The sequence below is a fragment of the Lampetra planeri genome, chromosome 69, assembly GCF_965212315.1.
Source record: "Lampetra planeri chromosome 69, kcLamPlan1.2.h2, whole genome shotgun sequence".
Classification (NCBI taxonomy): domain Eukaryota; kingdom Metazoa; phylum Chordata; class Hyperoartia; order Petromyzontiformes; family Petromyzontidae; genus Lampetra; species Lampetra planeri.
The window spans coordinates 1,944,304-1,970,285 of record NC_136174.1 but is presented as its reverse complement, the minus strand read 5'-3'; the positions used below and the strand labels follow the sequence as shown (position 1 = coordinate 1,970,285).

The window sequence follows — 25,982 nt, the reverse complement described above, 5'->3', positions numbered from 1 at the left end:
CACCACAGCAGGTACGGTGGCTGGGCGTGCACGTGGTGAGCAGCAGGTACGGTTCGTGCGCATGCGCGCAGCCACCGCAGCATGAGTGGTGGTTTAGGCGGGGGAGGGAGTCAGGTTAACACATGGCGGTGGAGAGCCAGCCCCGAGGAAACAAGGTTTTTCCAAAACGTTGGTAAAATGGTTGTCACCTATTTCAATTCTCGTTGTTGGGATAGTTAACAGGCAATTAAATGGATGTTTTAGGTTTCTTGAGTTTGACAGTGGGCTTTATTATTTAGCTAAATGTATCACAGATTTTGCCAATAAGGATTTTACGGATGAACAGGGCAAAATGTAGATTTCGACTTGCATCAAGTGACGTGAGATGGGATTTTAAGTCGAGGTCAAATTGGTGGGTCATGAATGGCACATCCAATACAAATCTAAGATCAGAATGACAAATGGGGTTTATCTTCTTGGTTCTTTCGGTAAAGTCACGTAGAAGGGAAATAATAAAATAAAAACAACATAATAAAATACTTCTCAAGACGTTTCGGTCACAACGCAAGCAGCCGTCCTCAGGTGAAAACCAGGTCTGTCGGGGAGACAGCGTCTGAATTTCCCTTCTACGTGACTTTACCGAAAGAACCAAGAAGATGAATCCCTGCAGTCACGAAAGCTTTAAATCGAAATTTAAATGGGGTTTAGTCTGTTCAGTGTTACATTAGTAGCCGATCTGTATGCAGCATCACAGTAGCCACCCAACCTTGTGGAACAACATTTGCTATTTCAATATTTTTGGACGAGATGTTACCAGGATGTACCTTTTGAAAACAGCCTGAGAGGTGCCTCTGAAACCATTTTATTTTCCTGTCTGAAAATGATATATTATTGTGTCGTGTGAGTAGAATATCATGGTCAACAGTATCAAAGGCTTTTGACGTGGCAATGAATAGTACACAGAAGTAGTGGCCTTTATGCAGGTTACTGAAGAAAAAATAATTATCCATCATAGCTGTGGTGGCACAGGAATCCTCATGGAAACCAGACTCTTAATTGCGCGGGAGATTGTGAGTTTCAGGTCGCCGTCTATTATTTTTTTCGAATATTATTGTAATTGTGAACGAACGTTCACGTTGCATTCCCGAGGAGCAAGGCGGTCCATCATCACACTGTGACCTGCATCCACACCCAAAGGTGGCTTGATCAGAGCTCAACGCTGACCCACGCAGGACACGCCCCCCCCATCAGGCCCCGCCCACCTGCCGTCAGGCCCCGCCCACCTGCCCTCTGACCTCTGATTTTGGCGGGAAACCAACATCAGATTGGCGGCAGTGATGTTGCTAAGCAGCGAGGCGGTGAGACACGGGCTGAGGTAAAAGTTTTACTTCTTGCGTACAGGCACGTGAGGTAAAGTCACTGTGCTGATTACATTTACTGTGCTATGAGGTAGGGAACAGTGGTGTAAGGTTACAACTTGTCCAGATAGAGTTACGTGATTAAGAATGTAACACAACTCTGGAGCATTCTGAGGTAAATCTTTAATAACGTATTTTGGATTTAAGCTGCGAATGTTAACATTTATAGTAACACTAGCAGAAGTACCCGGCGTTGCCCGGGTGAAAAATACATTTCTTAATAACCTTACATATATATACAGATACTAAGGTATTGTCAAAGCCCACCGGGCTTTGACAATACTCACCACTCACGCTCACCACTCACCCTCTCTGTCTCCACTCACCCTAACCACTCACCCTCACTACTCACTAATCACCCTCACCACTCACCACTCATCCTCACAACTCATTACTCACTATCACCACTCACCTTCACCACTGACCCTCACCACTCACCCTCACCACTCATCCCCACCACTCACCCCTAACCACTCACCCTCACTACTCACCATCACCACTTACCCTCACCACTCACTATTCACCACTCACCCTCACCACTCACCCTTACTACTCACCACTCAACCTCACTCTTCGTCACCACTCACCATCACCACTCACCCTCGCCACTCACCCTCACCATTCACCACTCACGCTCACCACTCACCCTCACCACTCACCACCACCAATCACCCCTCACCACTAACCCTCACCACTCACCCTCACCACTCACGCTCACCACTCACCCTCACCACTCACCCTCACCACTCACTAATCACCACTCACAACTGCAACTCACCCTCACCACTCACCCTAACCACTCACCCTCACCACTCATTCTCACCATTCACCCTCACCCCTCACCCTCACAACAACCACTCACCCTCACCGCTCACCACTCACCCTCACCACTCACCCTCAGCACTCACCATTCACCCTCACCACTCACCCTCACCACTAACCCTCACCAATCTCCCTCACCACTCACCCTCACCACTCACCCTCACCACTCCCCACTCTCCCTCACCACTCTCACCATTCAACTCACCATTCAGCCTCACCACTCACCCTCACCACTCACCACTCACCGTCACAACCACCACTCACTCTCACCACTCACCCTCACTACTCACCACTCATCCTCACCAATCACCACTGACCAATCACCACTCACCTCTCTCCACTAACCCTCACCACTCACCCTCACCACTCACCCTCACCACTAACCACTCTCTCACCCCTCACCACTCACAACTCACCCTCACCACTCACCACTCACGCTCACAACTCACCCTCACCACTCACCCTCACCACTCACTAATCACCACTCACAAAAGCCAATCACCCTCACCCTAACCACTCACCCTAACCACTCACTCTCACCACTCACCCTCAGCCTCACAACAACCACTCACCCTCACCACTCACCCTCACCACTCACCCTCACCACTCATCCTCATCAATCACACCCTCACCAATCACCACTCACCCTCACTGCTCACCCTCACTGCTCACCCTCACTCCTCACCCTCACCGCTCAGCGCTCACCCTCACTACTCACCCTCACCACTCACGCTCACCACTCACCACTACCATTCACCCTCACCACTCACTAATCACCACTCACAACCGCCACTCACCACTCAACCTCACCACTCACTCTCACCACTCACCCTCACCACTCACCCTCACCACTCACCCTCACAACAACCACTCACCCTCACCACTCACCACTCACACTTACCACTCACCCTCACCACTCACCACTCATCCTCACCAATCACACCCTCACCAATCACCACTCACCCTCACTGCTCACCCTCACTGCTCATCGTCACCGCTCACCCTCACCACTCAACCTCAGCACTCACCACTCACGCTCACCATCACCATCACCTCTCACTAATTACCACTCACAACCACCACTCACCCTCACTACTCACCCTCACTACTCACCACTCATCCTCACCAATCACACACTCACCGCTCACCCTCACCACTCACGCTCACCACTCACTAATCACCACTCACAACCGCCACTCACCCTCACCACTCACCCTCACCACTCACTCTCACCACTCACCCTCACCACTCACCCTCACCACTCACCCTCACAACAACCACTCACTCGTGTGAGGAGAACTGGCGGGCGCTCCCCACGCTCGCCCTTTTATACCCGTTTGTAACGGTCCTTATCCAATCCCACGCTCCCTCGTGGGACCCTCTGATTGGTTCTTTACAATCTGCGTTTTCGATCCTCTTTACCTCATCTAACCCCCTGGCCATTGGTCTGGCGGTAATCCGTGTTTACCATCCGCTCTCACCTCTCCCTGACCCCGGCCGTTGGTCCCAGAGTGATAACACTGCATTGCCCCTCTAATACATAGTGGCCCCGCAGGTTACTGAATAGAGTGTCTAGCACCTCTATTATAGTAATGATGATGGAGTGATGGTAATGATGGTGGTGATCGTTGTGATGATAGTGACGATGTTGGTGATGGTTTTGGTGGTGTTGATAGTAATAATGATGGTGATGGTGGTTGATAGTGATGGTGGTGATGGTGATAATGATGGTGATGATGGTGAATCGTAGGGATGAGGAGGCATGGTGACGCGAGCACGCACTGCAGGTGAAGGAGTGACCACATGGACTTTGGGGCTGTGCTGATTCCCCACTCAGATTTCATTAAAATCCCTCAATCTTCCACACCGGCGATTTGTACTTGACAGGCGACATCGCTCACGCACACCAACCTGAACCTCACCCTCCCTTCTCACCCTACCCCTCCATGCTCACCTCACCCTTCCCTGAATTTTCACCTCACCCTCTGCTCACCGTCTCAATACCCACTCCTTCCCATCCTCTCCTCTCCTAACCCTCTCCTGACCCTTCACCCTCACCATCACCCTCCATGCTCACCTGCCACCTTCCCCTCCAATTTCCCCTCACCTTCTTAGGTTTTTTCGGTAAAGTCACCGAAAAAACCTAAGAATATGAATCCTTGCAGTCACGAAAGCTTCAAATCTAGAATTTCCCCTCACCCTCACTTCACACTCTCCTCAACATCCCCCCTCTCCTCTGTTTTTTGGGTTTTTGTCTCTCCCCATCCTCAGGATGCACGACTCAGATCCATGATCTTCAATGGTGCATTCAAACACCACACACACATCCCAGGGTAGAGAGGCTGCAAGAATATTTGCCGAACCTCGTGGATCACCTCCATGGAGTCGGCGCGGTAAAACGCCAGGAGCCCTTCCTCCCAGTGCAGCTGAAGCCTGATTCTGCGGGGGTAGGGGGCCCCCCTCACCGACAGTGCAGTCTTCACTCCACCATGAAACACTGAGAAGTTGTCATATTTCTCTAAACACCAGGACGCGTCGCTCCCTCCCAGCAACGGTGTAGCACCACCACTCCCTTTCCGTGGGATCGTCCCGTATGCGACTCCAACCCGCCACCACCTCGCGTCCCCCACGTCCACCTCCCAGTAGTGGTGACCCGACGAGAAGCTCTCAGAGCACAGGGCTTGTGACCAGTAATCAAACCGGTGTGGATGATCGGGTCGACCCTGGGAGTCACGGGTCCGCGTCATCGTCCTGAGATCCGAGGAGATCTGGAGTTGGTTATGAGCTGAGTTTGTGTCGAGAGTCGGTGAGCGTCCGTCTGTGACAACAGCGATGACAACATCACTACAGAACACCGTCATCACCATCATCCACCATCACCACCATCAACATCACCATCACCAACCATTATCTTTACCATCACCTAAAACATCACAAACATCACCATAACCAACCATTCTCGCCATCAATATCATCAATGACAACAACATAAACATCACCATCACCACCACGAGCACCTTCACAAACAATCACCACCACCATCACTACCATCACATCGACCATCACCACTATCCCCATCACCCCAACTCATCACCATCTTCATCACCATCATCAAAGCAACCAGCATCATTATAACCATCATAACGACCATCAAAATCATTGTCACGACCATCACTACCATTATCACCGTAACCAATATCATCATCACTACTTCTATCAGCGCCATCAGCAAAACCATCACAACCATCACCACCTATATTATCACCAATGTCACCATTATGACCATCACCACGACCAACACCATCATTCACCAATGCCATCACCGTCCCCATCACTCACATTATCACCAACATTAGCATCATTACCAACAACAACAACAGCCATTCGCCACTAAGTGGCGGTCACCACGGGGCCTGTGCCAGGCTATGTGCACGTTGAGGCCACGTGAAGTGTAGAACGCCCACTGGCAGGAGGTCATGGAGCAGACCCAGGTGCCATGGGTCGACTGAGATGACTGGCCAATGTACCACTATCCTCATCACGACCACTATCACCATCATTATGACTATTACCAGCATCAGGAACTCATTTGAGGTTGAAACTGCCCAGTAGAGGCCCTGGACTGGATAAGATATCACCTGCAACTGATATTAGCCATGGTGGGTAATCAAACCCAGGTAACAGGGTTCGTAGTGCAGTGTGCTAACCACTATGCTACCGCTCCCCCCACCCATACACATTCACAGGCATGCACTGCATGTCAACATCACAATTACCCCTGACTCATGCTGATTATTTACGCAAGAACACCACACTGAGTATCATGGTGTTGTTTAGTAGTGTCCTGGAATGGGATGTGAACAAAGACAAAGATCCCCTGTTTAGCCTCAACAGACCATTGGGGCAAGTGTTGTTAGCGAGCGTCTATGAAGACCAGCACGGCACACGAGGCGGTGGATGGCCAGCACCACGCCCGACCACCTTTGTCTCTCTAGTGGCGATTTTGTTCAAACACCGCATCAAGTTCCATGATGTAAACGAAGATAAATATTCTCCGTGTTGCCTTAACAGACTGTCGGGGAAAACCAGAACCTTTGAAAGCTGGCACAGCACATGAGGGACTTGGTGGCCAGCACTACGCCTGGCCACCTTTGTCTCTCTAGTGGTGATATTTACACACAAAACTAGGTAAGCATTTAAAGCTGAGTCGACCTCGTGCACACACACATGGTGATCATTTTTTGTGAAGATGGCCCCATCACCCATGTTTCACACTGAATAACTCACACAGGAAGTTGGCCACAGTTTCCTCGGTGCCTTTAAGCGAGGCAATGTCCTCTTGGCTAGGACATGAGGGTGGATCTGCTGTAACCCTCCCTGCCCTGTGAAAGCAAAACAGACATGGCTACTGTCTCACGCAGAGCATCGTCACTCACAGGACCATCACAACTCCATCACATAGACACGCATCACAGCATCATCACACAGCATCACCTCATAGCATTACTATCACCACACATAGCATCATCACATACAGCATCACCACACACACCATCACCACACACATCATCACGCACACTATCACCACACAAACCATCACCACAAACACCATAGCCACACAAACCATCACCACAGACAGCATCCCCACACACAGCCAATGTCTCACTGCCCGCACCCCACACTCAGTCCCATGTTGTCATGTGTCGAGTCGTGAGTGAAAGTCGTCTTTTACCTGCACGTCTCCTCCAGGTGCCCCTGTGGGAGAGAGAGATGCGTTACTGTGACTCTACCTCCAATCCATTGTGATCAGTGGAGTTCCCACTGGAACATCGTGGGTGGAAAACACTGACTTATGGGGCGAATATTTCAGAGTGAGACCGATTCATAGTTAACGATAAACTACAATTTATTTTCCAGGTGTAATGCGAGCGTAAATGGGGTCGCTGCTGGGCTCTGGCCCAATCACACAGCCCGGGGTATTGGGGGGCGGAGCCCGGTATGGGGGGCGTGTGGGAGGGGCCGCCGTTCACCTCGGCTCCAATGGGAAGCGAAGTGAATGGAGGTGGAGCCAGCAGGGCAGTATTGGAAGGCCGGATCTGACGATCCGGAAGGGGAGGAGTCAGGGTCACATGGGAAAGAAGATATAGGTGGGAGCCCGGAAGGGATAGGGGTCAGTTGTTGGAGTGAAGAAGCGGGACCACATTGAGTGGCCGCCGCGCCATCAGCCACGTGGCTGATGGGGCTTCGGCACACCATTGGGCAGCGGTGTGCGGAGCGGGGAGGAGCAGAGCAACTGACGGGAGAGCGCATGCGGGGCGTGCGCGAGGAGGAGCTAACAAAGGAGCGTGCGCGGCACACGAGAGGAGCGTGCGCGGCATGCGAGAGGAGACGCTGGTCCCTTGTCAGGACCAGCGGGGTGTGAGGAAGAGTGGAGGAGCTGAGGAGGGAGCGCAAGCGGGACGCGCGCGAGACGACGCTGGTGAGTGGAGGAGACCAGCGGGGTGCGGAGAAAGAACTTGAATAAAAGACCAACGGAGACCAGCAGTGCCTGACGGAGTCTTTAATTACACAGGTAAGGCTCACGGAGCTATTTAGCTCTTTTTCAGAAGCGACCTGGCCACAAATGATAGCTCAACGAAGTTGTTCATGTCGTGGAAATTTCTAGCAGCCCAATACTCTAAACGCACGTTTTCAAATGTGGAGTAAAAAAATTGGAGGACCCAGAGAAAAATCCATGCGACCATGGAGGGAGACATTTAAACTCCAAATATATAAGGACGTCAGGGTTGGGATTAAATCCCGGACCTTCGGTATACCAGGCGAGGTAGTTAACATCTCGCCACCCCCATGAGGACCAACACTAATTTGCAGGGCAAATATTTCAGAGTGAGACCGGTTGATATTGATCTGTGTTGAGAGGAATGTAGGACTAGAAGTTTCTGGAGTTACCAATGCACATGGTGCAGATCTTGTAGAAGTGATATCCAAGACAATGATATCATTAATAAGTGTATGAGACCTATTTATTTTAGCATCCCTGATATGAGCAATGAAGGTAGCGCATCCAAGTGGAGGTACACGAAGTAAGAAGGAGAGATGACATCGGGTCGTGAGCAGGCGCTGGTGGATTGTTGCATCGCGGCATCATGACATGTGGCAATGGCTTGGGGAGGCCTTCCTCAATAAGTGGATAGATTATGGCTGATGATAATCATGAATACCGTGTACATTGTTGTTGTATGGTTGATTTGAAAAGTGAAATTCCATTCACATTTAGTTTATATTCACAATGAAACAAACTTAATGGGAATCTGTTAAAGGACGAGAGAGAGAATTAATTTAACTGAGAAAATATGAGCTGGCCTTCCAAATGTTAGCCACTGGAGCTGCGATGCGAGTCCATGAGTGAAGCTGTGTTCTCAAGCCCAGGAGATGCGAGCTCTCATTCAGGAGCCTCCCTCTCCTGCTGCTGGTAAGAGGGCTTTGTGCCAGTTGCGACACTGGAGACTCATCACTCACCTGCAGGAATGCGAGCGAGTCCCTCTCCTGCGCTAGGACCTGCAGGTGAGTGGCTGCTGCCTGGAGCTCGCTGATCACCCCCTGGTAGTGAGCGATCTTCTTCTCGATCTGGGACAACAGCTTGCGCCCTTTCTGCTCCAGTTGCTCTAAAGCCGCCTTCTCCTCTGCATCCAGCGTTGCTCTCGCGTGGGCGAATCTGACTGAGATTGAGGCCTTTTTATCTGTCATGGATCCCTGCAAAGAGAAAGAAATGCCACCTCTGTTTTTTAAATGTCTGGTCCTTTGTGAAATGACATTCAGGTGTCCAGAGTCTGCAGCACTGAGCCCTCCTTCTTCCTCTGATAGCACTGCTGTGCATTGTCAGTACAACACGATTCGGGGGCTATGAGGCATTGAAATAATCAAATGTCTTCAGGAGTACATTTAGGGTCTGTGCCATTCTCATTGCGCAAGGCTATCAGGACGATGTTTTGTTTGCCTTCGCATGAAGCAAATATAAATCTGGAATTTGCCTACAGCAATTTGAGCCATAAGGAATTTTGAAGTTAGGCCAATTCCTCTTCAAATGAATATTCTGCATGTGAGAGAAAACCACATATGTGTAATAAAAGACTCCGTCAGGCACTGCTGGTCTTCGTTTTTCTTTCATTCAGGTTTTTCTCCGCACCCCACTGGCCTCCTCCCGGACCAGTGTCGTCTCGCGCGTGCCCCGCGCACTTTCTCTCTTGCGTGCCACGCACGCTCTCTCTCGCGTGCCACGCACGCTCTCTCTCGCTCGCGTGCCACGCATGCTCCTCCGTTAGCTCCTCTATTCCCGCACTCCGCACACCGCTGGCCGACGGCGTGCTGAGGTCCTTCGGCCACGTGGCCGATGGCACGGATCTTTTCCTCACCACCCAACGTGGCTCAGCCTCTTAACTTCCCCGACTGCCCCGATCTCTTCCGGGCTCCCACTTATATCCATTCCCCCCACGTGACCCTGATCCCGCCTCCCTGATCGTCAGATCCGGCCTTCCCATACTACCCCGCTGGCTCCGCCCCCATTCACCTCGCCTCCCATTGGAGTTGAGGTGAACGGTGGCCCCTCTCACATGCCCCACAGACCAGGCTCCGCCCCCCAATGCCCCGGGCCACGTGATTGGACCAGAGGCCAGCAACAACCCCATTTATGCTCGCATTACATGAGCCCCCCCCAGATGAAAAGCCAGCCGTCCCGGCTGCAACAGGACAAATAATGCGAGCGACAGCATTACAATCAGGAATCACCAGACACAATGGAGAGTATAACAACAACACACTTAACAAAAGGGAAGGGATTTGGAATGAGTGCGGGTCACCGGCCCGTCTTTCACAAGAGGTGACGCCCTCAAAGGTCGCAATCCCGACAGGGTTTTAGGAGCGGCGGAACCAGAACCATCTGCCGCTGGTGGAGGCCTGCCCGTCCCAGGACCTCGTTCTCCAGAGAGGTCCGTAGTTGGGGCACCCTGCAACTGCAACTGCGGCGGGGTTGGAGGGGCAGCGGGGCCAAGTGTCCCCGTCGCCGTGGTAGGCCCACCCGGTGCAGGAATCCATGTGTCCGGCAGGATCACAGCCGGCCCGTCTACAGGAGGCACAACAGGCGTGCTTGCAGGTTGAACAGGCAAAGTCAGTGGCGCGTCGGATGCGCCAGTGGATGACGCATCCACTTGCGGGGCCACGTAGGGTTTCAATTGGGATGTGTGAACGTACCAACGCCGTGATCCGACCCGAATGCGCGCGGACTGCGGGCTAGGGACCTCAATAAGCACAATCGGCCCCTGCCAGGGCTTGTGCAACTTAGGGGAGGTCCCCACCAGTACCTGTGGGCAGTGGAGCCAGGCCATGTCCCCCACTCGCCAGGGGAACCCACAATGAGAGCGCCGGGCGCAACGTTCGTTCCGGGCCTGGGTCCTGGCCGTAGCCAATCGGGCCGCCTCCCGCGATTCCCTGTTGACGCATGCGGCGCCATCCGGTAAGCGGAGAGCACCCCAGGGATATGCAAATCCCAATCGGCCTGCTTCTCGCTAACCATATGACGGAGCATGGCCGACAGGGTCCGGTTCAACCGTTCAACCATCCCATCAGTTTGTGGATGGTAGGGAGACGTCCGAACCTTCTTAGTCCCCAGTGCGTCGCATACATCCCGCAATAGGTTGGAAGAAAAATTTCACCCTTGGTCTGTAAGCAACCTTTCCGGCGCCCCCTTGTCCATCACATATCCGAACAGAAATGCCTCCGTGATAGATGCCGCCAACTGGTCGGGCAAGGGAATAGGCCATCGGCCAGCGGGAAAGATATTCAACCCCGACCAACAAAAATTTGTTCCCCCGAGTGGACGGGGGAAAGGGCCCCAGAATATCCAACGCCACCAACTCGTTAACCCGCGACACTTGTATTGACTGCACTGGGGGAACATACGGTTGCTTAGGCGGCTTCCGCCGGGCGCAGTCGGAGCACGCCCGAATATGCCCGACGACATCAGTCGTCATGCCGTGCCAAAAATAATCCCGCTGTAACGTCAACAAGCTTTTCTGCACTCCGAGATGTAACAACTTCTCAGCGTCCAGAATCTGAATCAACTCATATCGCAACGACGACGGCACAACAAGACGCCAGCGGTTGTGCAAGCCTTCCCTCCACATCAACAATCCGTCACGGAGAGCCGCTCCCAGCATCCCATCGGACGACGGATATCCCCTCTCCTTTGCAGCCCGACTCCGTAAGGCCCCCAGCGAATCATCGAGCAATTGCTCTCGAATCCACACGGAACGCGGCAAATTCAAAACTTCGTCGTCCGTTTCCGGACACGTGGAAGCCCTGGGCATCTTCACAGTGGACATGACAGGATGCGGGGGCTGTGGGACCCGCGTGCACCTATTCGTGCCAGAGGCACAGACGCAGGGGGATCCCTGCGGAAATCGGGAGAGCGCATCCGCGTTTGCATGACACGACCCCTTACGATATTGAATCTCAAACGAGAGTTTCCAACCATCGCGCCAATTGGCCAGACGGTTGGTCAACTTTCAGGGAATATTGCAGAGCCGCGTGGTCCGTGCGCACAATAAATTTGCGGCCATACAAATACGGGCGGTATTTAGGGACAAAATGCACTATAGCCAACAGTTCCCGGCAGGTAACGCAGTAGCGGGTCTCCACCGGAGATAAAACGCGGCTCCCGTAAGCCACCACGCGCTCGATGCGATAGGACGGCCCCAATCCCCGTGTCACTAGCGTCGGTATCCAGAATAAAATGCAGAGTGAAATCAGGGTAGTCCAGCGTCGGCGCTGACGCCAAGCGATCGCGTAGGCCATGAAACGCCACCTCCTCCGCCGGCCCCCAGCTGAACCTCCGGTTCTTTGCTGTAAGGAGGTGCAACGGCCTCGCGATCATGGCAAAATTTGGAACGAACCTTGCGATAATAGGAAGTGAACCCGACAAAACGACGCACGTCACCCACCGTGGCCGGAATCGGCCAGTCCCGGACGCACTCCGTTTTCTGCGGGTCCGTGGCCACACTGTCAGAGCTGACTATGTGGCCCAAATAGCGCACGGATCGGTGCAAAAGGTGACACTTCTTGGGCTTAAATTTCAAATTGGTGGAACGCACTCTAGCAAAAACAGCATCCAATCTCTGAAGATGCTCCTCAAATGTATGGCTGAACACAATAATATCATCCAAATATATCAAGTACGTGTCCCACTGCACACCGGTCAACACGAGTTCCATCAACTTCTGGAACGTAGCAGGGGCGGCGTTCAACCCCATGGGAAGACAATTAAACTGAAACAGGCCCTGCGGCGTATGGAAAGCTGTCTTTTCCCTCGAGGACTCGTCCAGGGGGAGCTGCCAGAACCCCGAAGAGAGGTCAAGAGTGGAAAACAATTTCGCCCCAGACAAGGCATCGAGGGAATCATCCATACGCGGCAGGGGGTAAGCGTCCGCAACCGACACGTTGTTTAACCTCCGAAAATCGACACAAAACCGTAAATTACCATCATTTTTCTTTACCAGGACCACCGGAGCGCCCCACAGGTTGTTGGACGGAGAGATAATGTCAGCGGCTAGCATATCATCCACAGCGCCGCGTACATGATCCCTCTCCGCCGGGCTCAACCGATGTGGATTCATCCGAATGGGAGCAGCATCCCCGGTATCAATATGGTGGGAGAGCAACGAGGTGCGTCCCAGATCGAAATCGTCTTTACTAAAGACATCAGAATATTTCTCCAACAGCGCGCGAAGCGCGAACCGCTGGTCCGTAGTCAAGGACGCATTTTCTTGGTACAACCAGGCGATCCATCGATCGTCCTGCGACGTCGAGGCTGAAACCCCCCCCTACGAGGCCCCGGTGGGCCAGATCGTAATGGGCCACGAAGGCGGTCCTATCATGGGCCAGAACCGTTCTGGCCGGCACGACGACATTGTCCGCGCCTCCATTCAACACTTGCAAAAATGGAGGCTGACCCGGCTGAACAATCGTTCGTGCTGCGACCAGCGCCAGGCCAGCCGTAACCGCGTTGGACGGCGACAACAACACCCCCACCGCCCCCTCGACCCCAGGCACGGGCTTCCGATAACGCAGTGGAATGAGCATCTGCGAGCCAGGTGGAATGTCGACCGAAACATCAGACAGCGCCTGCACCTGGCGGTCTGGGGCGGACTGGCCCCACGGCGACGGCAAAAAGAAAATCTTCTGGCCCGCCGGTAACTCAATACAATTCTGATCTACCCTTATCTGAATGGGCATCTTTGCCAGGAAATCGGTCCCCAATAAACACGGCACAGCGAGGGACCTGGAGATTAACACCGTCCCCGAAGTCGACACACCCCCAACCGAAATACGCGCCTCCACCTGACCAACGATGCCCATACTCCCTCCGTTCGCCGCAACACATGAATTGTAAACCGGTCGTACCCGCGACGGCGGAATGGACAGGAGATGGAATATCATGTCCGAGATGATAGTTGCGGACGCGCCAGAATCTACCAAAATCCGCACGTCGATCCCCTGTATCGAACCCGGCATGGTCAACGACCCAGTAGTAGCTGCGACCACCCTCCGTGCCAATTTTTGCCACTGTGTCAGTGAGCGACGCGGATCCCTTAGAGTCCCCCCGTTAGAACAGGCCCCCGGAACGCATACCGACGGTGATGCATGAGATGACAAGCCTTGCCGGGTGTCTGATGCGTACCGACTTGCCTGACACGGTTGACTCTCCAGCATTGACGTCGCATCCCTGGCAGGGGACTCCGGCTGAAGAGGCGTGCGAGGGCGACTCCGATAGTCCCGCGCGACGTGTGCAAGACGCCCGCAGCGGTAGCATGATGAGTCGGCCCGCCATCCGGCTCCCCCCCCCCCCCGTCTCGACGATCCCTCAGCGGTGGCCCGGAGTGCGACTCAGCTCCCCCTCGAGGAACCCACTGGGCCGCCGCTGCAGTGAGATCGCCAGGCCCCCTCTCGTCCGGCACGAAGACGGCCTTTGACGGATTCCACCCGGTGGCGCCTCCCTCCACGGTCGGGCTCCCCGTCCAGGCGGTCACTTGTGCCCAACGGCGCAAGTTGAACTGCACGTCGAGGCACTTGGCTGCCATCCAGGAGGTCAGCTGCTCATGGTCGCACACCGGCATCGGAATGCCCAAGTCCTTGGACAGCTCCAACATCTTACCCAGTATCAAGGGCTCCAACTAGTCTGGCTCTGTCTCTGGATATGCGGCCATGGCCAGCTTAAGCACAGCACCCCGGAAAGCCACAGGCGATTCCTCCGGTGCCCGTTGTCTCTGGACGAATCTGCGGTGTGCGTCGTCCGGAGGCTCGTACGCTTCCGCCATTTCGTCGAACGCCCCTTTCAGCGTCGCCTTCTTCGCGGCCTTGATGGAGCGGAAGAATTTCAAAGACTTGTCGTCCAGGAGCGTCGGCAGAACTTCCAAGGCCTCCGCATCCGTCCACTTGGCGGATCGGACGGCCGACTGAAAACGCCAGGCAAATGCCCTCCAATCTCCTCCAACTGAGAATTCTTTAATTGTCGTCAGGCGATGGCTGTGAGTCCCCGAGCTTCTTTCTTCCAATGCAGGCGTCCAATTCGGCGGCGACAAGATGGCGTCTTCCCGCCGTGGCAGCGACAAGATGGCGGCTTCCCGCCGCGGCGGCGACAAGATGGCAGCTTCCCGCCGTTCTTCCGTGACCACACCCAAGATGGCGGTGTCCTGCAACGTGTCGGAGAGGGCGGGAAGCCTCGCTGAGGCCCCAATGGCGGACGGCTCGGCCCCACCCGAAGGCTCCCCGCTTGAAGGCCCGCCGCGTGGCCGATCCGGCATCGTCGCTGGCGTGACCAGGGTGACTAAATCCAGCAGAACGGCCTGCAGTGAATCAATCTGGACTGCCACGTGTCGCCAGCCGTCCTCGGCGACCGTCGACGCAGACGGCCCGGCCGCCCCGACGATATCTTGTACTCCTGTCGTGTTGCTCGCCACCACTTCGCCCACGCCTTCCATAGTCGGGACCGCCACCACCGGAGGAAGGTCCTCTTCGTCTTCTGAAGATGGTGCAGGTATATTCTTTGTCTTGAGATGTTTTGACATCTCGTTCCACTTTTGACACCAGTGTAATAAAAGACGTCAGGCACTGCTGGTCTCCGTTTGTCTTTTATTCAGGTTCTTCTCCGTACCCCACTGGCCTCCTCCCAGACAAGTGTCGTCTCGTGCGCGCCCCGCGCACGCTCCCTCTCACGTGCCACGCACGCTCTCTCTCGCATGCCACGCACGCTCTCTCTCGCTCACGTGCCACGCACGCTCCTCTGTTAGCTCCTCTATTCCCGCACTCCGCACACCGCTGGCCGACGGCGTGCTGAGGTCCTTCGGCCACGTGGCCGATGGCGTGGATCTTTTCCTCACCACCCAACGTGGCTCAGCCTCTTAACTTCCCCGACTGCCCCGATCTCTTCCGGGCTCCCACTTTTATCCATTCCCCCCACGTGACCCTGACTCCCGCCTGCCGGATCGTCATTTCCGGCCTTCCCATAATACCCCGATGGCTCCGCCCCCATTCACCTCCCATTGGAGCCGATGTGAACGGTGACCCCTCCCACACGCCCCGCAGACCAGGCTCCGCCCCCCAATGCCCCGGGCCGCGTGATTGGACCACAGGCCAGCAACAACCCCATTTACGCTCGCATTACATATGTGTAGTGACATAGAACGGTCACTACTGTGTCGGCCCGTATGAGGGCTGGGGGCCCCAAGGGGGTGCCTGGGGGGTCACGTGGTGGAGGGATCTGGACCTTCCCAGAGGTGGGGGAAGGGAGGCGTGGCCTGGGAAGGGAGGCGTGGCCTGGAGAGAGCCAGCCACGCCTGGGCGGAGCCGGCCACGCCAAAGCAGATATAAGCGTGGTGTGAACGCAGAGCGAGGCTGTTGTACTGTACTCCGAAGTGAAGACATCATGGGTCGTCGTCCTGGGCCAGGCAGGCCGTTGCCTGCCTGGTCCAGTCTGTGTCGCGTGCCAGAGTGTTAGTGAGTTGAGGAAGGTGGTCACCACCTCATGTACAGCGTTATGTTACTTACCGTTTAATAAATAGTGTTGCCTCCAAGCTGCGTGTGTGTGCACCTAATTCGAACCCACTACATTTGGCGTCAGAAGGTGGAAAAATAAATATTGCTAGGTGTTATCCTAGGGAAGTAAAATGGGCACACGAAAAACAAATATAAAACTCATCTGGACGTCTTCGTACGACGGGGACGGTGTGACGACTATCCTTCGGACAGCCCCGGGGATGGCAGCCCCGGTGAGAGAGAGAGATGGCGCTGCACGCGGAGCGGCGGGACTGGCATCGCACTGCTGCTTCGCCGCCATCGGGAACGGAGCGATGGAGCCGCGGGGAGAGGACACCATCGTCGCTGTGGGGGCTGGCGGGGGAGGCCCGGGCATGCGGGCCATGCGGTGGGCCCGCCATTTCGGCGGCTGGTCGGGGCGCGGTTCCCGCCAAAGCGCCGCTCCTGCCATTTCGGCGGCGGGTCGGGGCGCGGTTCCCGCCAAAGCGCCGCTCCCGCCATTTCGGCGGCTGGTCGGGGCGCGGTTCCCGCCAAAGCGCCGCTCCCGCCATTTCGGCGTCTGGTCGGGGCGCGGTTCCCGCCAAAGCGCCGCTCCCGCCATTTCGGCGGTGGGTCGGGGCGCTGTTCCCGCCAAAACGCCGCTCCTGCTGCCGAAATGCCTTTCCCGCCGACATCAACGCCTGCAGAGGGGGAGTTCCAGCCTTCTGCTCGAGCGCGAGAGGTGGATGGGTTCGCAAGAGCAGGCCGTGTTCACCATGAAAGATTCTTCGGGCCGTCCCAGTGCTCCACCTTGCCGCCCTCCGCTATTCACAGTTTGCCAGGCGAGTCGTGACATGACAAGCACCCGTCCCCAAGAAAAATAATAATAACTTCACCCATCTTGCGTGTGCCGGGTTGCGATCTGGAGGGTGTTCTTTTTTACTCGCTGGTTTGCGGAGCGTGTTCGTCCGGTTGTGTGCGTGATAAATTGATGCGGCTTCCATGCGGGTGTCTGCTTGTAACAAGTGTTGTTGTTAATTACGGCGTCGAGATCGGTATCTTCTGGGTGTAGTTAATGATTAATTCGTTGTTGGGTGTCCCGAGCTCTGTTGATATCCTGTAGGTTGCCATGTTAATGACTCGTGTTGTTAAATCGTTTTGTTGCGAAATCGCCATTGTTATTGTGTATACTGTATGGAATTTCGCTCGTGATTGTCACGTGTAACTGTAAGAAACTTTGATCGTCATTGTTGCCAAGGTACAGACCGTATGGAGCTTTGCTTGGAATTGTTAACAGTGTATGGACTGTTGGGTACTTGCTTGTGATTATTTACTATGTACGGATTGTCTGGAGTATTGATTGTGTGTGTTGCCATGTGGGGACTGGATGGAGCATTGCGCCAAATGATTGACTGTACGAATTTCATATACTGCATATACTGTATTAATCAATTCGGCGATTCTTGGGGTTTGTGTATAGTTTTTTTGCTCTCAAAATTCGAATGCCCTGAGTCCCATGGTTAATGTTGAAGGGGTTTTTGAAATGACAGGTTCGGTGTGTTTCAACCTCACTGGTTGGCTCCTGTCTGTTGTTGCACAGATGATGTATTTTATGCGGGAATGCCCCTTGTGTTCTACATCGATCGGTGGTGCGTTTCCGTTAATTGCTGTCAAATTGCGTTGCTCTCTCCACTCGGTTGGTACAGCTGCATGCTGCAATGCGAGTCTCGGAGATGATGTGTACGCATACGGGATGTGAGGTGTATTGTTGTGACCATTGAATATTCGGGATCGTCACAAATTGTGCGTACCTGTTCGGCATTGGATCAGTTCTGTGGGGGATCATAATTCAAATTGAATGTGTTGTGATGGTGTTAAATTGCGATGGTGACATGCTGCCAGGGATTTGGAATTGTGGTGCTGGCTGTCACTTATCTTGGGGCGCAGATCCTGACCAGGATGGCCCAGTGAGAGTTGCGTGTCTAACACGAACATTGTGGTCCCGTCATGCTGTGTCTGACGGCTTGACCTGACAGCCCGGAGATCGAGACACTCCGTGGCTTGTCTAGCCTAGTGGGCTGTGCGCTCACATGGCTCGGAGAGTGTGGTCCCGTCATGCTGTGTCTGACAGCTTGACCTGACAGCCCGGAGATCGAGACACTCCGTGGCTTGTCTAGCCTAGTGGGCTGTGCACTCACATGGCTCAGAGAGTGTGGTCCCATCATGCTGTGTCTGATGGCTTGACCTGACGGCCCGGAGAGTGAGACACTCCGAGGTGCGTTGAAACAGTGGGCTGGAGATTCATAAGGTTCAGGTGGAGTTGTCCTGTTACGTTGGGACTGTATCCCTCAGTTGTTAGGGTGCATGTTGTGCAGTGAGTGAACGATGGGTCGTCTCAGCTCGGTCGGTACAGCTATATGCTGCGATGCGAGTCTTGGAGAGAGACTGGGTCGTCTCAGCTCGGTCGGTACAGCTATATGCTGCGATGCGAGTCTTGGAGAGAGACTGGGTCGTCTCAGCTCGGTCGGTACAGCTATATGCTGCGATGCGAGTCTTGGAGAGAGACTGGGTCTCAGCTCGGTCGGTACAGCTATAGGCTGCGATGCGAGTCTTGGAGAGAGACTGGGTTAAAATCCCCCCGATATGGCCGACGCGCGCTACTGGTTGTGACGCCGTGTCGGAAAGGCGGTGGGGTGGTAACATGGAAATTCTTCCCCCCGATATGGCCGACGCGTGCTGCTGGTTGTGACGCCGCGTCGGAAAGGCGGTGGGGTGGTAACATGGAAATTCCCCCCCCCCGATATGGCCGACGCGTGCTACTGGTTGTGACGCCGCGTCGGAAAGGCGGTGGGGTGGTAACATGGAAATTCTTCCCCCCGATATGGCCGTCGCGTGCTACTGGTTGTGACGCCACGTCGGAAAGGCGGGGGGGGTGCTAACGGGTGACTGTCATGTCCGAAGAGCGGAGGCGAGTGTTCGTTGAGTGATGCCTCAGGAGGGTTTGGTTCTCGTCACAGGAGGCAGTATCTACCTGGCACCTTGGAGTCGCCGGTTATGCCGACCGGCTATGGACTGGGGGGGGAGTGGAGCATGCGTCAGCTACTCCTGCTCCTCCTGTTCTGACTCCTGGGGGGAGGGGCCGTGCCCTTTGGGCCGCTTCTGGTTCCCCAGGCCCGGCCACATGGACTCGTTGAAGACTGGCTGCTCTACATGCCTCTCAGACTCCTTGCTCATTGCCTACGCCGTCGTACCAATGGCCACACTCACATGTCAGTGCATGCGTGATTCTCACGGGGGAGGGCTGTGCTGGAGCGTAAGTGGGTTAGCCAGTTTTCATGTATATTTGTTGTTAATTCCCCGTTTTCTATGCGGTTCCCTTTTACCCTCGTCGATTCTGTATATATTACGTGATTGTATTTTTTATCGGTCGCCGGTCATTTATTGATGTTGCTGGTTCGGAGGCACACCTTTTCGATGTTTCACAGTTGTGTTACAGCCAGGGAAGGCTGTGTGTTTATACAGGGGGGGGTGATGTAGTGACATAGAACGGTCACTACTGTGTCGGCCCGTACGAGGGCTGGGGGCCCCAAGGGGGTGCCTGGGGGGTCACGTGGTGGAGGGATCCGGACCTTCCCAGAGGTGGGGGAAGGGAGGCGTGGCCTGGGAAGGGAGGCATGGCCTGGAGAGAGCCAGCCACGCCTGGGCGGAGCCGGCCACGCCAAAGCAGATATAAGCGTGGTGTGAACGCTGAGCGAGGCTGTTGTACTGTCCTCCGAAGTGAAGACATCATGGGTCGTCGTCCTGGGCCAGGCAGGCCGTTGCCTGCCTGGTCCAGTCTGTGTCACGTGCCAGAGTGTTAGTGAGTTGAGGAAGGTGGTCACCACCTCATGTACAGCGTTATATTATTTACCGTTTAATAAATAGTGTTGCCTCCAAGCTGCGTGTGTGTGCACCTAATTCGAACCCACTACATATGTATGGATGAAGAGAGGGGATCACGAAACCAGTTGCTATACTGGCACCTGGCTACTCTAACGTCTAATTGGTTTCACATCGGTGTGATCCACCAACTTTTCCACCAGAATACTGGATAAGAGGTACTTACCACCTCATCTGACCAATATAGATTACAGACATTGAAGTGGTAAGTTGTATGGAGATATTGGAATGTGGAATTTCTACCACTGATTGAGTTTCTCAGTGGAGATGAGAACCACCTCGTTGCTCGTCCTGATTATTGAGGCGCATTAACCGTTATGTCTTTAGTCGCACAATGTGTTTAGAGCCAATGGAAGTCCACGTGAATGAATAGAGTTGTCCTCCATCACAAACCCTACTCAGGGTGGAGTCACAGGGTCACAGAGTCTGGCCCAGACGCGGTACCTGCACGTCTTTGCGAGCGGCCTCCATCTGCCTCACGGACTCCTCCACCTCCCTCCTCTTCTCTTCCACCGCCCGTGTCTCCTCTCCCACTTGTTTCTGTGAGAGACGTCACCGGGGGAGACTCCACTCACTCTCTGATCGTCCCCTCTCACCCCCATTCCACACAGACCCTCCACAGTGATGGGGGCAGTAGCCCCGGTGCAGCGATGGAGGCTGGGGGATCAAGCGCTGCAGGGAACTGATTTCACGAGGAGCTCAAACGTGCGCAGGTCTACCTAAGTGTGGGTAGGGCTGCCTGAGCAGTGAGTGGAGCGATCTGAGCAGTAGGCGGAGCTACCCGTGTAGTGAGTGGTGCTGCCTGAGCAGTAGGCGGAGCTACCTGTGCAGTGAGTGGGGCTACCTGAGTAGTGAGTGGGGCTACCTGAGTAGTGGGTGGGGCTACTTGAGCAATGGGTGGGGCTACCTGAGCAGTGGACGGGGCTACAGGAGAAGTGGTCTGGGCTACCCGAGTAATGAGCGGGAGTTACCCGAGTGGTGGGCGGGGCTACTCGAGTGGTGGGCGGGGCTATCTGAGTAGTTGCTGGACAGGGCACCTCAGCGGCGAGATGTTATCTGCCTTGCCTGCAATACAGGAGGACGTGGGTTCGAACCCGTGCCTGATGCCTGTTTATGCAGTTTGCATGTCTCTCTCCATGGTTGCATGGATCTTTCTCTGGGCCCTCCAGTTTTTCTGTCCACGTTTTGGAAAGTGCGTTTAGAGCATTTGGCTGCTATATATTTAGACCTGATAAGCCACATTGTTGAGTTGTCATTTGTGGCCAGGTTTGCCTGTGAAAAAGAGCTACATAGCTCACTGAGCTTCACTTGGTGAAATAAAAAAAGTTTTAGTTAAGTTTTACATGGCACAAGGAACTGCTGCTATGTGACTGTTGAGCGTTAGAGAAATTCGGTAGAGAGAGTATTAATGAAAATATAAATGCAGTTACTTGGTCCGTCAAAATCAAGCAACATTTCTGGAATGCCAAGTCCAGTGACCTGGTAGCTGCTGTAGGGTGCGGTGCTAAACTGGGACAGAATGGCACGAGGCTACCAAGTGGTGAGCACTGCAGCTCACCAGTCCCAGTCGTTTTACACTTTGGGGAATGCTTTTCTATTCCACAAACCACTTTTTTGTATACAAACCACAGTATGTACCCACGTCATTTAGAGAAAACGTTGTATGCCTTATAGTCCTTCAGTTTTATAAAATATACTAAGACCACATTTATAAATTTGTCAGATATCAGGATTGATAATAACATGTTTTCATATTATTTCGGCACTATGACAACCTTAGCATACTTTATATTAGATCAAGGTTAAAATTTGAAGAAACAATGGGAAGCTGAGAGAGGAAAGATATGATATTTATTTAGATATTATTGTTCAGTTTGTACTGGGACATAATGACTTCATGCAGGAGGGGCTCCCGCTCACACAGGCAGACCGTCTCACCTCCCGTGTATTGTGCTCATCCTCCAGCGTAGCCACATTGTGACTCTTGTGGTCTCCTGCGATGATGCAGGTTGTGCAGATCAAGCTCTTGTCCTGTCGGCAGTAAAACTTGATCTTCTTTCTGTGCGGCTTGCATTTGCGGTCCTCAGGATTCGTGGCTGGATCCACCAGAATGTGCCTCCTTAACTTCGGGTTCTCCTGATGAGGCTTTACATGAGTCACACAGTAGGACATATCACACCTGAGGCAGGTCTTCGAGGCAGCGGTCGTGCCATCGTTGCAGAAGTCACACAAGACCATGGTGGCCATTTTCGCTGCGGCACTGCGCTGCTCCACCAGGTTGGCGAGTGTGAAGTTCTTGCTCAGCTTGGGCCTCTGAGGGAAAGTCACTCGGCACTGGGGGCAGGAGAAGGACTCTGCCACGTCCCAGGCGCCCTCCACGCACTCGAGGCAGAACGAGTGGCCGCAGCTCAGCGTGCAGGGACAGCGGTAGGCGTCCAGGCAGATGGGGCAGGTCAACTCCCCTGGAGCCTCGCTACCACTGGGAGCCGCACTCGCCATGGCTCTGTGGCTCCACTCAGAGAAAGCACTGTCTGTAGCTCAGGCAGTCTCTGTAGCTCAGGCTAAACGAGGAACAAACCACGTAAATGGGCAACAAGGAAGCAGTAAGTCTTTCAGTTTGATTTGCGTATCACCTCTACTCACCTCATTACAACCCACCTCACCTCATCTCACCTCACCTCTACTCGCCTCATCACAACTCAACTCACCTCAACTCGTCTCAACTGAACTGGCAGGGGAACGCTGCTTGTAAACTCGTTGCTCCCTGCCGCTCTACTCCACGAGATTGTTGTTGTTATCTTCATCTTTCAGCTTCACTTTTTTTTTTTATAAGTTTAATGCTTTAAACTACTTCGTGAAAATAATGTGTTCCTGTCTCAAAGTCGTGTTCCAGTTGTCGAGCTGTGAGACACTGGTAGGAGTTGCCGTGTTTAACACGGTCACGTGCCTGGGGCTCAAGGTCCAGTTTGTGGAGCCACTAACCACCGGGCGAGGCCCTTTGCTGAACCCGGCACCGTGACCCGCTCATGTGGGCAGGGGGCAGGCGCCCCAGGGGTAGTGCGACTGTATCACATCAACATCAGCGCATAAAAAATAAATAGGACCTTTTTTTGCCGGTATCAAAGTTTGAGAAAATCATAATAGGTTTTACCCTTTCTGGCAATTAAACTGGAGTTATGTTCAGATTTTCAAATACCAATAGATACCTTTTGCAAGGAATAAATTGCTGCATTAACCACACACAATACTTGCAGCGAACATGCAAACAAACATGGCTCTGTTAATATATAATGCATTGTCTTTGAAACGGATTGGCCTACACCAGAGAGTTTTCTTTAGGGCCTAGTCTCACCAGTCTCAGACCGGAGAACGCCAAAAGGTGAAATGTGCAAAGACAATGCTCTATCAGGGCATTTATAGCTGTGGGTAAGCAGCTACAAAATGAGACCCGAATCGCTATTGCAGCCATGCTAATTGTGAGGGTTGCTCTTTTTTTACTTGGGAGAGAGAAATTAGTTACGATCCATTTTATCTGCCGTGAAATTACCTTTATTTTGTTATCGGGCACCAGCGCGGATTTTTTAACATTGCTTTAACGGCGACGAAAAGGACAATAACTCGATCAGGAATACAGAGAAACTTAACAAAATTTGGTATTGAATAACTAGACCTCGATTCGTCATGCACTATTGAAACACTTTGCTCAAGGACGCGAACCAACTGTGGAGGATAATTATTTCTTGACAACCAAGTGCAACCAATTTTTCAAAACTCTCGGTAACAGTAACAGCGCACGTTTACATAACCCCGTAAGTCCACCGGCTTAACAAGGCGACCCCACAGCGCCTCGACGATCGCAGAACTCCGCGGCGACCGTTCGCACCACAACCCTGACGCGCGCTCCGCTCCCGGGTGACGAGCCAATGCAAAGAAGCCCACCAGCTTGGTGCGCAACATTCACTCTCGAGGTCGCGTGCAACCTCAGGGATCCCCCCCAGGACCCAACGGTAGTGCAGCACTCCAAGGATTCAAAGCAGCATCAACCTCAACCTTGGCTCGCACTCACAACGGCGCCCTTTAATGGATCCATGCAGCCACAGTCTCAGGACTTGGTTGGTTGCTTTCAACAGCGCTCTGAGCGCCTCTACTCATTCTAGATTTGAAGCTTTCGTGACTGCAAGGATTCATATTCTTAGGTTTTTTCGGTAAAGTCACGCCCGCATGGCAGCACCGCACACAGCTGCTCCACGCACCAGCAGCACCGGGCACCGACTCGCCCACACGGCAGCAGCCGCTCCCCTGCAGGAGCCCCCCGCCCCCCCGCCACCCGGCCCTGGTGAACGAGGACCACTCCAGCCCCTCGTGCAGTAAAACCCCTCCTCTTAGCGATGTTAATTTGTCCCACGAAACCGGTCGTTAAGTGATTTGGTCGTTAAGTGTGTATATGAAATACCCGTTAAAGGCTTACTTTGTTCTGATAGCTTCGAAAGTTACCTTTTTTCACCTTAAACGTGCTTTATAGCATTTAAACAATGGGTATGAATACATGAATATACTAATAATATTGTAAACAAATACCGACAACAGCCCTTCGTCAACAGGGGAATGGTCAACGGAGACCCGTCGTTAAGCGATTAGTCGTTAACAGAGGTGATCATTGGGGAGGGGTTCTACACTACTATACACGACACTAGTGTAGTGACATAGAATCGGTCACATAGCAGCATAGCGCTGGCTGCTGACAGGGAAAGGGATCTGCAGCTCACAGCAGACCTGACTGACAGCAGGTCACGTGATAGACCAGAGCGGGATTTAGGGGAAAGGTTACGGAAGGGGCACATCGAGAACCCGCGAGTAGGTTCCAGAAGGGGGCGTGGACAGGGGCGGAGTTAGGCCACACTGGCAGTATAAGAGGGGTAATTGTTGGCGGACAGGAAACTGCTAATTTGGTAGTTCAATAATTTTTCAAAATTTTTCATCAACGGGGACAAAGTTGAGATAGGTCGGTAGTTATTTGGATCATCTTTAGGGCCCCCTATGTGAAGTGGAAGAACATAGAAATGTTTCCATTCTAGAGGAACTGATGCTTCTTTGATAGACAGGTTGAAAATATGGGCTATAGGTTTGTATATTAGGTGACCAACAGTTAGTAGAGCAAAGACGGGAATACTATCTGCTCCGGTAGAGAAGGACCTTTTGAGGTGGGACAGTTGTTTCAGAACATTACTTTCGTGGATTGGCTGAAAACTAAATTCGCTTAATGTTTGGATAGAGGTGTAGGAATTAGCATGAGCAGGGGTGACTCCCAATACATTATCAAATAGGGTACCAGCTTCAGAAAAATGAAGGTTAAAGTTGTCAACTATTTTTGGGAATCTGATAAATATTCCCCATTTCGGTTAAGCTCAACAGGCAGATTATCTGTTTTGGATGCTTTTTCGATACATTTGATTGTTTTCCAGAAAATCCTGGCATTTCCATGTGATTCCAGGAGAGTGGAGGAAAAGTAGGCATATTTTGCATGCCGTATATTTTGACGCATCTATTCCTTAAGATCCTGTATTCTAGCCAGTCATTGACCAAATTACTTTTCTGAGCACATTCCCAAGCCTTGTCCCTAGTTTTCATGAGCTTAGTAATCAAGGGATCAAACCATGGTGAACGGTTGCCTTTAGTTTTAAATCGAACCAACGGAGCATGTTTGTTAAGAATTTGGAGAAACGTGTACCTGAAGGTCTCCCAAGCCGTAGTCAGGTTGGG

General features: G+C 53.1%; 2 protein-coding genes across 5 annotated transcripts in view; both read right to left on the bottom strand.

Annotated features, from left to right (window-relative positions):
• The window catches only part of LOC144737445 (E3 ubiquitin-protein ligase TRIM62-like), a 132,472-nt gene that overhangs the window by 24,676 nt on the left and 81,814 nt on the right, over positions 1 to 25,982 (bottom strand). The window lies entirely within an intron of this gene.
• Positions 1,351 to 23,237, bottom strand: LOC144737461 (E3 ubiquitin/ISG15 ligase TRIM25-like). 2 transcript variants are annotated; one of them, XM_078620176.1, is made up of 6 exons: positions 22,161 to 23,237; positions 20,667 to 20,762; positions 8,739 to 8,972; positions 6,952 to 6,974; positions 6,507 to 6,601; positions 1,351 to 5,037 (listed from the first exon to the last, which is right to left on the bottom strand). In XM_078620176.1, the coding sequence occupies exons 1-6, from the start codon at positions 22,719 to 22,721 to the stop codon at positions 4,487 to 4,489; spliced, it is 1,560 nt and encodes a 519-aa protein (XP_078476302.1). In that variant the 5' UTR covers positions 22,722 to 23,237; the 3' UTR covers positions 1,351 to 4,486. The 2 variants fall into 2 exon arrangements, with proteins under 2 accessions (XP_078476302.1, XP_078476303.1); XM_078620177.1 differs by lacking the exon at positions 8,739 to 8,972 and having other exon boundaries at positions 22,161 to 23,236.